The following is a 16,069-nucleotide window of genomic DNA, read 5'->3' as shown; positions in this document are numbered from 1 at the left end:
CCGAGCAACTAAGCCCGTGAGCCACAACTACTGAGCCTGCGCTCTAGAGCCCACGAGCCACAACTACTGAGCCCTTGCACCACAACTACTGAAGCCCACGTGCCTAGAGCCCGTGCTCCACAACAAGAGAAGCCACCACAATGAGAAGCCCGCGCACCGCAATGAAGAGTAGCCCCTACTCGCCGCAGCTAGAGAAAGCCTGCGCGCAGCAACAAAGACCCAACGCAGCCAAAAAAAAAAAAAAAAAAATCCTGAAAGATGGGTAGGTGGAAGGTGGCAGAGGTGGGGAGGCAGTGGAGAGGGAGCTTGATGTGCTCAGGGAGCTGAACGTAGCTTGCATGGTGGCAGTGAGATAAAGCTGGGGAGTTCACAGGACACTGTTACAATGGGCCTTACGATTTGAATTTCATTTTGAGGCCACTAGGAAGGCATTAAAGGATTTTTGAGCAGAAAATTGATACTTTTCAATTGATAAATTGATATTTATAGAAACATCATTTAGGCTGCAATTTAAAGAACTGATTGGAGAGGAAGTTAAGCATGGAGGCAAGGAAGAACAGGAGGGGGGGAATGCAGTAAGTCACGATTGGACTGAGGTGGTAGTTGAGAGAAATAAAATGCCCTTGGGAGATATTGAGGAGTCCTGATTGAAGGAGAAAAGAAATTAGGAATTGTCAAGGCTGTCTCCTAGGAACCTGGCTCCTGCATGGTACGTTTCCATGTCTTCATGATGATAGGTAAATCCTGGGAAAGGGAGAAGGTTCATCTTAAATTAGTAGTTCAATTTTGTATATAAAGTTTTCAGTAACTAGGTAATATCTAATTACAGATGAGTTGGAGCTCAGGAGAGTTCTAGGCTAGAGAGACAGCCTTGGGGTCCTGGACCTGAAGACATAATTAAAAGCAAGGGAATGATAGGTTAAATGCAGATTGATTTGTAATTGTCTTTGGGAGCATTCTCTGTGTGTTTCCCCTTCCCTGATTCTTATGTTTCATTTCCTGAGAACATTGCACTGATTAGCATGAGTTCTGCAGCCCTTAGGGGGCCTTTTCTGTCTCTATACTTTCCCTGTCAACCGGGATGCATGATTAGAATGGCTCGGCAGCCACTTTGCTTTGTATTTCCTGTTACATAGGAATTGTGTATTTGATAGCTTTTTCAATTTTATCTGTACATTTACTTTTTTCCAGAAGGAGAACTTATGGATTGTGATGCAAAATCAGAATCTAGTCCTGAACGGGAAGCTGTGGATGATGAAACTAAGGGAGTAGAAGGAACAGAGGGTGTCAAAAAGAGAAAAAGGAAACCATACAGACCAGGTATAGTGCCTGAGCTAGACATCTTAGTATAATCAAAACTTATTTATATTTTAAGAAAAATATAATATTGAGGGCTTCCAATATAATGAAATAATCAGGATGAAATATAACTTCTTAAGAACTCTCTAAGCTGAAACTTAGAGAGTTTTTTAGGCTGCGCTGTGCGGCCTGCGGATCTCAGTTCTCCGACCAGGGATCGAACCTGGGCCCTGCTGCATTGGGAGCGCAGGGTCTTAACCACTGGACTGCTCGGGAAGTCCCCAGAACTTGTAGGCTTTTTTAGGCAGTTATTAATGTCTGTTTACCAGTGAATGAGGTAGTATATTGAATCAGTTCAATCTTTATTCTTCTGATTGTTTATATTTTATTGATAAGAGTGATCTAAATACCTTTTGATGCGTAAGGAAGAACTTTGTGTTTGTTTTCTGCTAGACCTTAAAAGGTAACCTTCCTTACAGATGAGCCACATTTATAACAGGGGCCTAGTTTAGCTTCGTCCAAATCACTGTATGAAAATGATTTCATTTCTTCGTGATTATGAGGCTTATAAGTGCGCTTACTTTTTTAGACACTGCCAAATTCCTTCCAGGAACTTATAGTTAAATGTTGGGGTTTTTTTGTTTTTTCTTTTTCTGCCTTACATGGAAGTCATCCATGTAAGGGACCCATTTGAGGGGCCCATTAGGTCACAAAGTATATTGTTAGACAACTATCATATGACAGAAGCTGTTAGTGTTACAATGTGTCAGGCACTATTCTCAGCACTTACATCTGTTTATTTAGTGCTTATCACATGTGTATAGGAGATAATATACATTATCCCTTTTTCACCAGTGAGGTAACTGAACCAATGAAAAGTTAAATAACCTGCCCAAAGTCTAGTAGTAACCAGAATTACACAGTTTGACTCTAGATTCCGTGCTCTTACTACAGAGCTCATGTCTAAGAACTTTAGGAATAACTAGACACATTAGCCCAGAAGTCATGTTGATTTTTGTTTGGATCATCTAGTTTAGTTTGTATCTTGTATCTGTTCTCCCTCAGCTTACATACAAATAATTTGAATGATGATCTATGAGTTACTAACATTAAGGGAACAAGCATAATTTACTATAATGTTTACCCTGACATCATTTAGGAGAAGAAATACATGCAGTCTTCTGTACTTTAATGAATTTGTATTCCTATTTGGTTAGTAATGAGGTTAACAATAACTTTGATCTCTTTTATTTGCTTATTTCCAAACTCTTGTATTTTGCATTAAAATGAGATTATTGATTTAAGTTAACCCATATTGAATTTGGGAAATGCCTCACTGTTTAAGCAGTTGCACCCTACTTACTGTGGAATTACAGGGAGAAATTAGTAGTTATTTACAAGATTACCTAATTTCTGTTTTGGATAGGTATTGGTGGATTTATGGTACGACAAAGAAGTCGAACTGGGCAAGGAAAAACCAAAAGATCTGTGATCAGAAAAGATTCCTCAGGCTCCATTTCTGAGCAGTTACCTAGCAGAGATGATGGTATGGTACTGATTTTGTTTGATTTAACCCTCTTATCTTGATATCCCCATCGAAAAGAACTACCCTAAATAATGTTACAATGACAACCTTATTGCTTCTTAGTGATGAAAGGATTTGAGTGCCTGTAAAGTTCATATCTGCAATATAGAAATTAGGTTTGATAAGAAAATTATTTAAATCCAATCAATTATATTGCTTTGAGATGACTTTAACAAGGTTTCCCCCACCCCCCCTTACCCTCTCTTATGTTAAACATAAACAGTTTAGGGACTGAATCACATAGTTATGTCTGGTACCTTCTGGCCATCTCACAAAAGGCCTTTCTTTGCCTGCATTAGCTGCTTGGCATAAAATTGGAAACTTTTTAGACTATGTAGTTGAAAGTGACAGCGTACCCCAATAATTTATAACTTGTATAGTGTTTTAGAAATATATCTTCCAATTATTAGTCTGTCATTGTTACTTAGAGTTTCAAAGAAAGCTAAATCATTGCTTAAGTCATAGCTTAAGAATTGGTCCTAATGAAGACTTTGCAATCAGTATGGTCATGATCTGTACACCTCCTGTATTTTAAATATTTTATATAGACTCTGAAGAAAAAAGATGTTTTTATCATATTCTTTGAATAGAGTTCTTTTATTACTATGTGATAGGGTTTTGGCCTGTGAATGAATTTCAGAAAAATTGCTGCACATTTTTAAAAGGAAGCACCATAATGGTTTTAAAGAAGTTTCTAATATGACTTAACATGGCTGTAATAAGCCCCAGTTAAGAAATGTGATATGTTCAATGAAACTATTTTTTTGTTTTCCATCTTTGTCTCTATTTTGTCTTCTATATAATTTTAGTTTTATCATTTAGTTCAGTATTTTTCATTTGTGTCATCCAGTGTCATCCACTGAGTTTTTAATTTATTATGCATTTATCCTTTTCTAAACTACTTTTTTGATATTTTAACACTTTGTAGCTTCTTTTTACAGCTTATTCCTCTCAGTTTCAGTTGATTTAGAATATAATATTTCTAAAACCTTTGCATATCTGATTCTACTCTGTATCTCCTGGCCCTGTCTCCTAGTGCCTCATTTCGTTGTGTTTATGGTGTGAGATAGATACATATACATTAAACAGCAACAAAACTTCTTTTAAACTGTGAGCTCATATTCTTTAGAACATTCTCTGAACTTTTTGAGGACTGAAGTGAAGGTTGGCTACTTCAGAGAATATTTGTTGCCAGGAACATGAGGTGCTACTCCCCTAGGACTCCTTTAAGCTAAATTCTTAGCTTGAAGTTTTTTGGTCCACCTATGTTAAATAAATTCAGATTTCTTACATATCAGGGCTGTAATGAGTTTATGAACTCTCAGGGAAGATTTTCATTTTTTGGCCTTTCTACCCAGCACCTTATTCAGTGACAAGATGACAAGCAGTTTTCTTTGCTGTCAAGTTAGGGAGGTGGTGGTGAGTGATGTGTGGAGGACCAGGGGAACGGGGAGGGTGTGTTTCTTGTTAAACCAGCCCTGGTGTGGAGTCCTTCAGGGTCCCACCTTTATACCAGGCAGCTTCTGGTTAATCTCTGCACCTTGGGAAGAGGCTGTAGGCTTTGTCTTCTATTCCCCATTCCTCATAAGGCTCTGAAAACTGGAGTTCAAGGTCACTAGATTTTAGCAGAATTTCAGAGAGGTTTATTTAGTCCTTTGCTTATTTCTGTGGTTCCTATTTTACCTTAATTTTTGGTCTTGGAGAATTCTTTATTTTCTGTTTCGATTACTGCTGTATTTTTAAAAAAATGTTTATCTACTATGTTTAGTGGTTTTCAGTCCACCTATGTAGTCTGGCACCAAAAGTGCCCACATTGATTTTCAGAAGGCGTGTGCCTTTTGCCTGAAGTATGTGAGAGTATCATTTGATTGCTTGCTTACCTGCTTTAAGTGGTGTACTTGTTTCTTTGCTAATTTCATAGTCCAACATTTTGGATTTTTGATTTTAAATTTGAGCATTCATAGCATATTTATGATCATATTCATAGACAGTCATATATTATCACAATATGTATGTACTGCAGATACCTAATTTGCAGTAAATCCCTGAGCTTGGAATTGCTGGATTGAAGGACACACATTTTTTAAAAGACTTTTGTTAGATAGTCCCAATAAACTTTAGCAAAAGGTTGTACCTGCTAAATTCCCTTTAGTAGTGTTCGAGTAGCCATTTATCCATACTCATTAGCATTGAGTATGTATTTTCCTTTTTTTAATCTTTAACAAAATGTCAACATTAAAAAAATCAAGTGTCTGCTTTGTGAATAAGAATATACTCATTAAGAAACAATGGGAAGCATGCTGATAATAAGTAGACATGAAATGAATTTTTTATGATACTTAAAAATTAATAAACTTACTTTGAGGTCTTTTCATGAAAAAGCTCATTTGTCAAGTCATTATGCTGTGTACCTTAAACTTAGTTGTATGTCAGTTATATCTCAATAAAACTGAAAGAAAAAGGAAAAAGCTTGTTTATGTGGAACTGTGTGTATGTTGGTAAGTTATAAAATTACTTCTGGTGGGCTTATCTGAAAATCTTAAATACCACATATTTATAAATGTGACTATTGTTTCAGGCTGGAGTGAGCAGTTACCAGATACTCTAGTTGATGAATCTGTTTCTGTCACTGAAAACACTGAAAAAATAAAGAAGAGATACCGAAAAAGGAAAAATAAGCTTGAAGAAATTTTCCCTGCCTATTTACAAGTAATATTTTGCTTTATATTATATATTTGTTAATGAAAGAAACGTAAAGTGATGTATCGAGTTTTGAAAAATAGTTTTGTTGTTTTTGTACATGTTTTAATCAGTCATCATAAATGCCATTTTGTGCCTTCCAGAAGCCCTTAAAAATTACATTTATCTTCTTTGTGCTTTGATACTTTTTACAAAGTTCTTTTTTTAATCCCAGTTTTTCATTTATAAATTTCATAAGACACACAAGAACTCTTTGGCTGGGAAAAGCTCATTCTTCCAAACCGGTCATGCCTGTGTGCTCTGCAAACGCAAGTCTGGTGGACAGCTTCCTTTGCTAGTACAGGTTACAGTAATTATGTTCACTGAATGATGATGGGTTTTTAGCCGCCAGAATTATAGCTTTTTTTTTTTTAATTTTATTTATTTATTTATGGCTGTGTTGGGTCTTCGTTTCTGTGCGAGGGCTTTCCCCAGTTGCGGCAAGTGGGGGCCACTCCTCATCGCGGTGCGCGGGCCTCTCACCATCGCGGCCTCTCTTGTTGCGGAGCACAGGCTCCAGACGCGCAGGCTCAGTAGTTGTGGCTCACGGGCCCAGTTGCTCCGCGGCATGTGGGATCTTCCCAGACCAGGGCTCGAACCCGTGTCCCCTGCCTTGGCAGGCAGATTCTCAACCACTGCGCCACCAGGGAAGCCCCAGAATTATAGCTTTAATAATATTTACCACTTTTAGAGGCCTAGTGAACCAAAGGTTTAGGCTAAATTGTTTTTGTTTTCTAAAATATACATCAGGAAAATATCCCTCGATGTGAAGAAGTTGTTTGATAGATGTAAATAGAAGTCCTTCTAGTTCATCTTGTAAACATTAAGTCACGGAAGAGTTCAAGGCCATGTGGCCCATTGGAAAGAGCCTCACATCAGAAATAGGACTGAGCTGTAATGGCTGGCTCAGCCGTAGCTCATTCTAGGTCCTTGAGCATGTTATTCATCCTTCCTTGGCCTCTCTTCCTTCATGTGTAGAAATTGAATTGGATCAGACTGTCATTGAGTGTCCATCTGATCTGTCCCTCCCACACAGCTGTGGCCAGCATAGATAGCTCTTCATTGCTTGAGTTGTAATGTTTTTTTTTAACCTTAATTTTCCAATTAGCTATTACTAATTTAATTGGTTTTAAAATGCATTTCCTTTCAACTAACATACAGCTTCCTCAATTTTTTTTTTAGTAATTAGAAGTATAAAATTCAAATACTCATTTGAGTAAAATGTCTTCTTATTTATTAAATAAGACTTTAAAGCATAAGTACCTTAAGTATATAATAATATTTATGAGTGTGAATTTTTGTTAGACAACTAACATCATAAAGGCAGTGTCCATTTTAAAGAGTTCAGTCTTTAAAGTCAGAGTCCTGGGTTTGAATGCCACTCTGCTACCAGTTAGCTATGTGATTTTGTTTTATTTAACATCTCTGTGCCCCAGTTTTCTCATCTATAAAACTGTGGTAATACCTACTGTACAGAAATGTTGAGAGATGAAATAAGAATTGTGGATGTAAAGTGCTTAACTCTGCACCTTACATTTTATGTATCTTTAATAAATGTTTTATTTTCCCTTTATTCCCTTCACATACCCATTCATTCTAGCTTTGTACCTTTTAAAAATATATAACAGTAATTTTATTGTTCAGGAAATAGAACCATTTATTGTTTAGATTATATTTAATTGCATCCTTTGTGTTGTCTCCTATGCCCTTTACCTCCCATCTTAATAGTCCTTCCTGGGAGTATTAAGTAGATGTCATGCCCTCCTCCTCCTCCTGTTGATCGTTCTGTAAAGTGTAATGTACATTTAGGAAGCTTTCTTTAGCTTTTTTTTTTTTTATTTTTTTTTATTTATTTTTTTAATTTTTATGGCTGTGTTGGGTCTTCGTTTCTGTGCGAGGGCTTTCTCTAGTTATGGCAAGTGGGGGCCACTCTTCGTTCCAGTGCGCGGGCCTCTCACTATCGCGGCCTCTCTTGTTGCGGAGTGCAGGCTCAGTAATTGTGGCTCACGGGCCCAGCTGCTCCGCGGCATGTGGGATCTTCCCAGACCAGGGCTCGAACCCGTGTCCCCTGCATTGGCAGGCAGATTCTCAACCACTGCACCACCAGGGAAACCCCTCTTTAGCTTTTTAATGAAAGTATTGATATGAAAACTGACCATTTCATACTTTTGCAAAAGAGCCTTTAAAAATAGTGGATCTGATTACTGCTGTAATCTAAATCTGTTGATCTGGATTGTTTATTTTGGTGTACAGGTGTAATTCCCCTGTTGTACATCAGTAATATATATATATATATATATAGCTTTTTTTGATGTGCAGGAACCTTTTGTGATAGTACTATTTCTTGGACATCTTGTGATAGCAATTGTATTTTTTTTCGCCATTGTTCAGGGGTGGGGTGGGGCATACAGAATACATAGTGATGAAAACCCGCCAGGAATTCAGTAACAGTGTTTTTCTAGCTTTTCTTTATTAATCACAACAGTGTCAAGATAAACTATAAATAATTGTATAATCCACCCAGTAGAAATGGTTACCTGGCCTATTAAGAGCTGGTGGTACCACATGGCCATAGGAACCCCTGTAGCAGATCTGAAGTCTCCAGGTTCTGGTCATCACTGAACATTAAGTCACAAACCAGGTGGAGCCACTCCCTTATGTTAACTGCGGGAAACAAAAAGCCACCGAAGTAGTAAGAATGTAACAGTTTTTGATAAATACCACTAAATTCATCATGGGTCATATTAAGGAAAAATTCTTGCTAATGGTGGTCTCAGATTTCTCAAATTTATACTGAAGGCATTAAATAAATGATCTATAAAGTTCTAAGATGCTTTCCTAATGAGAAAAGCATTGCTAGTATAAGAAACAAATCATCTCCTGCCCAGTGCTCTGTCTTTGTGGGTTTTCAAATTTCTTTTTCATAGTGAAACAACTTCATTTTAAAAAAGTGAAAATTTCAAATCAAATACTCATCACTTCTACCAGACTTCACATACCTCCTCCCCTATCCCTTTTCAAAAGTTAACAGCTTGGTGTTTATCCTTTCAGAACTTTTAAAATAGTTTATTTTTGCATAGTCTTGGTTTGTATTTTATGTTTTGCTGGACATATCACTCAACTTTCTTTTAATATTTTAGAGCTTCTTTTTTTTGACAGCATAGTTCTACATCCTTTTTAAAAACTGATGTATTTTATAGTATGGATATCTATAATTTATTTAGTCATATGCTTTTTGACAGACATTGAGTCTGTTTTCTCTTTTTGGTATTACTAAAAAATGCTGCAGTGAACCTTTTTTGTGTATGTGTCTTTGGCAAAAGGGTATTCAATGTTGGTAGTTACTGCAAAATTGCCCTCCACCAAGAATCCCCTTTCCAGACAGACCACATTATAGAAAATAGAGTTCTGGGGTTGAAGTAAGTGAAGGGGGTCCCTAGTGCTTCCTTTTGTTCTCTTTATTGACACTTGAGAAGTTAGGGGGAGATCTAGAGCTGTAAGGAGCCTAGCTTGAAAGAGTGGTCTCTACAGTAGAGCAAGTATATGGAAATGGAGAAAAGTTAATATGAGTAAATGGATAAAAAGCCAAAGCCTTTAATAGCCGTACATTTTGTACACGTAGTTTGTTTAAAATGACTATAAAAACGCTTTCAGATTTATAGCATGTGATGTCTTTCATGTGGTTGTATGCATCAGTATGAGAAGACTAAATCTATCTGAAGTATATAAATATTAAAGCTGTAGATCAAACCCTTGTGCTATCCTCTGTAGATAATCTATAAATATTAATAATATTCATGAAGTTTTAGTTTTTCTTATAATATGAATTAAGGTGCCATAGTATTATAAATTTATCCATTTTTAAATTTAATTGTAATCTAATCTGGGAGTATCGAATTATTACACTGCAGTTGGTAGAAACATATTTGACAGAATTGTGTGGTTTTATTTGCATAATTTTATTTGATTCTTGTAAAAAAAAACCGAAAAACCTTATTTTTAAAATTCCGATCAATTCTTTATATAAAAGAATTGACAGGCTGTCTCTATAATTATTTATATATTTCTATATTCAATTTTTATATTGTTAAATACTAAGCTTTTCTGTTATTTCTGTCTTCTTATCAAAATGATGACAGAATGATCTGTTCTCATTTTAGAATTTTATAAGTCAATTGTTCTCATATGTGCTTATCTTTATCTAGGAAGCTTTCTTTGGAAAAGATCTTCTAGATACAACTAGACAAAACAAACTAAGTTTAGATAATCTATCAGAAGATACAGCTCAGCTTTCTTACAAAACAAACATGAACACAAATTTCTTGGATCCTTCCTTAGATCCACTACTTAGTTCATCCTCAACGCCGGCAAAACCTGGAACTCACGGTATGTGAAATCAGTGACAAACTTTTCTTTATCGAATTCCATTCATCTTCCTTTTAATCAAACCTTTGAAATGCTTTAGTTTGGCCTCATATGCATTTTAAAAATTAACTTTATTGAAGTACCAGGTGTATAAGATTTATCAAATAAGTTTATCTGTGTAACAACCACTAAATCAACTCTTGTGAGTGGCGAAGGAAAATGTTCGGTTTACAGTTTGCTGAGGGTAAATGTCAGGGAGGATAATTAGGCCATAGTTGCTGAGTTATAAATATAATAATCTTCAACTCAAGGTAGATTTTTGTTAATTACATAGCCCCAGGAAATTCAAAAGAGGAAAAGAGTGCTGTAGCTGAGAACGGGCTGTTCCACTGTGATAATAAAGTGAAATATATTTCAGATCAGCTTCTCACTACTGACAGTTTGGGCCAGATGAACCTTTGTTGGAGGAGGGAGGCTGTCCTGATATTAGCAGCATCTCTGTCCTCATGATGTCATAATGACCAAAATGTCTCCAGATATCGCCAAATGTCCCTGCAAAACTGTCCCCTATTGAGACCCACTGCCCTAGCTATAGTGAATATGGGGACTACTTAGAATCAGAGAAAGGTATGAGAGCTTAATGTTTATTAAGTAATATTAACGTCAGCAAGGCTCTCAGAGTTTAACTAGTTTGGTATCACAAAGTTTTTCCTCCACTTCTGTATTTTTATCTTACTTTCAATTAGAAATTTGATGTTCTTCTGACAGGCTTCCTTCTGCCATTGAATTACATTTGTTACTCATTTAATTTTATAAACTCAATTTGGAAAACAATCTTAGGGCAGTAGCCTTCCACTGAAAGATGACTTTTGATATATTAAGTAGTTACACCTTCATTAACTTACCACTATCCTGGATTGAAATACAGGCTTTCATTTTTTATTTTAACTTCTTGAAATAATTAGAAGCAATCTTATCCCCCTGTTTATTCGAATGCACTGTCCAGCACGGGAGTAAAGGCCATGCTCTTTGTTTAATGTTAGCAGATCATTTTACTTCAGTTCTGTTGTTTTGAGTACTTACCTGCTCTGATCCATGTTAACATGTTGTTAAAATAATGCATAGTGGAAGACTTGTCGGCCCTTCAAAGGATGTCTTACTCTGAAGGGTATCTTATAAAAGTCTTGACTAGCCATTTAAAGACTTACATAGAAGGAAATTGCCCTTGAGTTTTTATAAGGAAGAGAACTGAGGTTGGAAGGAGACATATTGTGACTGGAAAGACATTGCTGTACACTATTTTTTTTTTTTTTTAATATATTTTATTTATTTATTTATTTATTTTTGCTGTGTTGGGTCTTCGTTTCTGTGCGAGGGCTTTCTCTAGTTGTGGCAAGCGGGGGCCACTCTTCATCACGGTGCGTGGGCCTCTCACTGTCGCGGCCTCTCTTGTTGAGGAGCACAGGCTCCAGACGCACAGGCTCAGTAGTTGTGGCTTACGGGCCTAGTTGCTCCGCGGCATGTGGGATCTTCCCAGACCAGGGCACGAACCCGTGTCCCTTGCATTGGCAGGTAGATTCTCAACCACTGCACCACCAGGGAAGCCCTGTACACTATTTTTATTCCTGTTTCCTTTATTTGAAGTTGTTTTTTCCACAAAACTCCTGAAGAGAGAATAGTTTAATGATAAAGCCAAAATGTAGAGGACTAGAATAATAAACATTTCAAAACCTAGGTTAAATATAATGTTCTTTGCAGTCGAACCACTCTCTTGCCTCTATAATGGGAATTCAAAAGTAATAGCTTCCTTTTTTAAAATACTTTATTCAATGTAGTCCATTACATCAGTTTTAATAATTTGTTGATAAGATACAAAATCTCTTCAGGTAGAGGAGAACTTTTAAAACATGGTCTTTTAAAAAACGATGGTTGTAATTTGTTTAGTAGAATTCCTTTGATTTAAAACAAACAAGCCCGCAAACCTTAACCCTGAAACAATTATCCAAAAATTTTTTTCTTTCAAGTGTACTGTTGTCTAGAGAATACATTATTGAAATAATTTTATTTCTTAAAAACTTTACAAATATTTGGGCATACAGAATTTACTTTAGCTCAATTTGAAAAATTATATTTTTATGTATGTATGAATTCTATTTGAGAAGTATATGTTTAATGGGACAAGACTATTTTCATAGAAGTATTTGATCTAGAATCTGGAGTATTTTATGTACTCCCCTCCTCTCTTTTTTTTTTTAAATTTTTAATTGAAGTATAGTTGATTTACAATGCTGTGCCAATGTCTGCCTTACAGCAGAGTGACTCAGCTATACACATATGTATTCTTTTTAAAATATTCTTTTCCATTATGGTTTATCATAGGATTTTGAATATAGTTCTCTGTGCTATACAGTAGGACCTTGTTGTTTATCCATTCTAAATATAAATCCTTTTTTTTTCTTAAGTAAAAATATAGTCAAAATGGATTTAAAAATTCAGATATCCCTTAACTTAAATGACTAATAAAGTTACTGAAGGCAGCCTAAATATTTTCCTGCTTGATGAGGCCAGAAACCCTTGTAGTTCTCCTTGACTCTTCATTATCTCACATTCCACATCTAATACATCCACAAGTTTGCCTCTGCCTTCAAGTGATATCCCAAAGCCAACCACTCCTAACCTCACCCTCCCACCACAGTTGTGCAGGCTGGTACCGCCTCTCACTTAGGCCGAGGCCTGCTGACTGATCCATCTCTCCTCTTGCCAACATGCCGTAGCCCCTCGTCCACCCCCGTTGGTTCTGCGCCTGGCAACCAGCGTTTCCCTGTAAGATATCAGTCACACCCTCTTCTAGCAACCTTCCAACAACTTCCCATTATACAGTTGACCCCTGAACAACAGGGGTTTGAACTGCGAGGGTCCACTTATATGAGGATTTTTTTCACTGATACGTACAGGAGTCCTACAGTCTCTGGTTGGCTGAATCTGCAGAGGTGGAAATGAGGATAGGGAGGGCCGACCAGAAGTCATATTCGGATTTTTGACTGTGTGGAGGGTTGGTGCCCCTCACCCCCATGTTGTTCAAGGGTCAACTGTACTTTATACTTCAGAATAAAGCTCAGTCTTCGCCTTGACTTTTGTAAAACCATCCATAATCTTGCTTAACTGCCTTTTCAATTTCTTACCACTCTTTCCCTTTATCATTGCAAGCACTGACCCCTTGTCTTGACAAAACTCTTCCTGCTCTGGTCTTTGCATCTGCTTTTCCCTTTGCCTGAGGTACTCTTTCCATCTTAGGGCATATGCTCCCGTAGCTTGTTTAGATTTGTGCTTGGTAACCACCTTTAAAAGGCCTTCCCTGACCACTTTATCTAATATCTAACAGTATTTCCACATCTTATTCTGAATCCTTTTTTCTTTATTGCTTATCATTATAGCACTTACACTGGTGTCATTTATTTACTGTCAAACTCCTCTGAGAAAGTAAGCCCTGGAGGGCATGCACTTTGCTTTAGTCACTTCTGTATTCCCAGTGGCTGGACCAGTGCCTGTTAACATAACCCATAGACATAATTCTGTGGGTACTCAAACATTTTCTTGAATAAATAAGTGAATTAATCAGTGTTAAGGGTAAAGCTGGAAGTAGGCATTTAACTAGATGGTATCTGGTTTATACTTTACAGGGAACTTCTAAGCAGTAGGTTTGCGTTTAATATTTTATTTATCTTCTAGAGTGTTTTCCAGATGTCATTTTTAGCGATGCCACTTTCTTAATTTTTTGCTTTGTTTCTTATAACATTCTATTTCACTTTTATTGCCTATGGGTTTTATTTTAAATTTTATTTTATTAATATACAGTGGTCACAAAAACAAAAGTCTTAATTTTTAATGTTTTGTTATTGAAAATGTTGGAGTGCCTTTTCTATGAAAAATTCCTTACTTTAGAAGTAATAATCTTTTTATGATTCTAGCACTTGCCTCAGTATCTGCTGTATTCTAGATATTTAGTAAATGGTTGGATGAGTGAGTTTTAGAATTTAATGTCTAGGAAAATACTGACACTTTAAAAACATACTTACTATACTTAGGTACTGCTGATGATCCCTTAGCCGACATTTCCGAAGTCTTAAACACAGATGATGACATTCTTGGAATAATTTCAGACGACCTTGCAAAATCAGTTGATCATTCAGGTATATATGAATACTGTTTGCCCAGTGTCTATTTTATGATGTGAGTGAGAGGTATGTGTGTGAAACAAGCTTAGTCTTTTCTCTGAAACTGAAAAAAAAATTTTTCTTTCTTTCTTTTTCTTTCTCCCTCCCTGCCTCCCTCCCTCCCTCCCTCCCTTCCATCCTTCCTTCCTTCCTTCCTTCCTTCCTTCCTTCCTTCCCTCCTTCCCTCCTTCCCTCCCCCCTCCCCTTCCCTCCCCTCCCCTCCCCTCCCCTTCCTTTGTCAAAGAACTCATCATTTTATTTGATCTGCCTTGGCTTTCCAGCTTTAAGAGGGGAAATAGCAAGTTAGTTAATTTCTGCTGTCTGTCTAATTGCATCAGATTTAAGGCCTGTTGCCTTAGAGTCCTGCTGTGCCTGTTTCTTCTCTTGTTTGCACCGTCCCCTGCTCCCGTGGTAATCATCCATTTTATTTGGTTTGGGTCTTGTAGGTCTTGATTTATGCACTTTCCAGGTTGAGAGCTCATCTTGTCCATTTGGTAAGAACCTGAGCAGTGGATGACGGCTGACTAGAAGTAGTCTTTTTTTTTTTTAAATAGTGATTTCAGCTGAAACAACCTGTAGGTGCATGTGTATTTGTTATAGTGCTAATTTGTCACTAATCCAACTTTGCTTTTCCCTTTGTGCGTGCAGCTAAAGCATGGTACAACTGTACTGTGCTTTGGATGACTTTCTCTGTAGTGTTCGTTTTTTTTTTTTAATGAATGGTTTTATTCATGTTAATATGTAATTTATAAGATTACCCAAATATTATAGAGTTAGTTCCTATAAGAGCAGATAAGTTCCAGATAAGAGCAGATGAAATTTTACTTTTTGATAGCAGTAATATTGAGGAAGCATGGTAAAGTAGATAAACCAGTTTTAAATGTGACTTTTGCTTAAAAACCAATTTATATGAGATAAAGCATGTAATAAACATAATCTGTATATTGTTTTTGACTACAGAATATTTCAAAAATATGATCTGTAGTTGAAATTATTCACAAAAGGATAATTTTTACAAGGCATTAAGAATTTTAGAGCTTTTCATTAATTTGTGTGAAACTTGTTTCACAAACTGCATATGATAAGTTGAACCATACATTTGAAACACTATCTTCTAAGTTTAAGCAGTTAATTGTATATTGATTCTTCTTAGAGGGTCCTGTCTTAATAATCTGCTGCTTATTTTTTTGGTGGAAATTAGCACTTTAGAACCAGATGTGTTCTTTTGTTTCTCAGGGAATGTGTTTGCACTGATTAAACTATAACTTTAAGCGGCACCCAAGTTTATAGATACATTGTGCCTAATTTTTACCGATTGACTCTCCAGATTGATGTAGGAATCCAGATTAATTCAGAATTACAGGCTTTTCATTGCTCTGTTTTAATCATATTGTTGTGTCTTAATGCAGGTAAAGAGTGTAGTGCATTTTGCGTGAGTATTCAGAATTCACTTTCTAATATGCATGCATTGCTCCTCTAGCTGGAATAGACATTGGTGCCGGCGCTGATGATCCTTCCTCTTTGCCTCAGCCAAGTGTCAGTCAGAGTTCACGACCATTAAGTGAAGAGCAGCTCGATGGCATCCTCAGCCCTGAACTAGACAAAATGGTCACAGATGGTAAAATATTTGCCCTACATCTAGGCTTTCTAAAAGACATGAGTAAATATGATTTTCAAAGATTTCTGCATGCTTATTTACAATTTAACTTCTCTTCTGATAATTTTATGTCAAATGCTGTTTTGTATCCGTATATTGAAATGATAGTTGTTAATATTTCCACCTCTTTATTTTATCCTAGGAGCAATTCTTGGAAAGTTGTATAAAATTCCAGGTATTTGTGTTTTGATTTTTTAGTTTATAAGAATG

The 16,069-nt window shown here is 36.5% G+C and overlaps 1 protein-coding gene across 29 annotated transcripts in view; it reads left to right on the top strand.

Annotated features, from left to right (window-relative positions):
• Positions 1 to 16,069, top strand: part of KMT2C (lysine methyltransferase 2C) — a 275,535-nt gene that overhangs the window by 206,085 nt on the left and 53,381 nt on the right. For 24 of the 29 annotated variants that reach the window (XR_014267064.1, XM_082473737.1, XM_082473736.1 and 21 more), the window contains 8 exons: positions 1,192 to 1,320; positions 2,726 to 2,845; positions 5,463 to 5,593; positions 9,829 to 10,009; positions 14,074 to 14,178; positions 14,649 to 14,696; positions 15,683 to 15,820; positions 16,002 to 16,034. Coding sequence is in view for 28 of the 29 variants with exons in the window: in XM_082473737.1 (XP_082329863.1) it covers positions 1,192 to 1,320; positions 2,726 to 2,845; positions 5,463 to 5,593; positions 9,829 to 10,009; positions 14,074 to 14,178; positions 14,649 to 14,696; positions 15,683 to 15,820; positions 16,002 to 16,034 (885 nt within the window). In the remaining variant the exon portion in view is untranslated. The remainder of the gene's footprint in view (positions 1 to 1,191; positions 1,321 to 2,725; positions 2,846 to 5,462; positions 5,594 to 9,828; positions 10,010 to 14,073; positions 14,179 to 14,648; positions 14,697 to 15,682; positions 15,821 to 16,001; positions 16,035 to 16,069) is intronic. The other 5 variants (XM_082473735.1, XM_082473720.1, XM_082473724.1 and 2 more) reach the window with 2 other exon arrangements.

This window comes from Balaenoptera physalus (genome assembly GCF_965194825.1).
Source record: "Balaenoptera physalus genome assembly, chromosome: 8".
In the NCBI taxonomy this organism is placed as follows: domain Eukaryota; kingdom Metazoa; phylum Chordata; class Mammalia; order Artiodactyla; family Balaenopteridae; genus Balaenoptera; species Balaenoptera physalus.
Note: the sequence above shows the minus strand (reverse complement) of the source record. Positions and strands in the feature narration are given on the sequence as shown.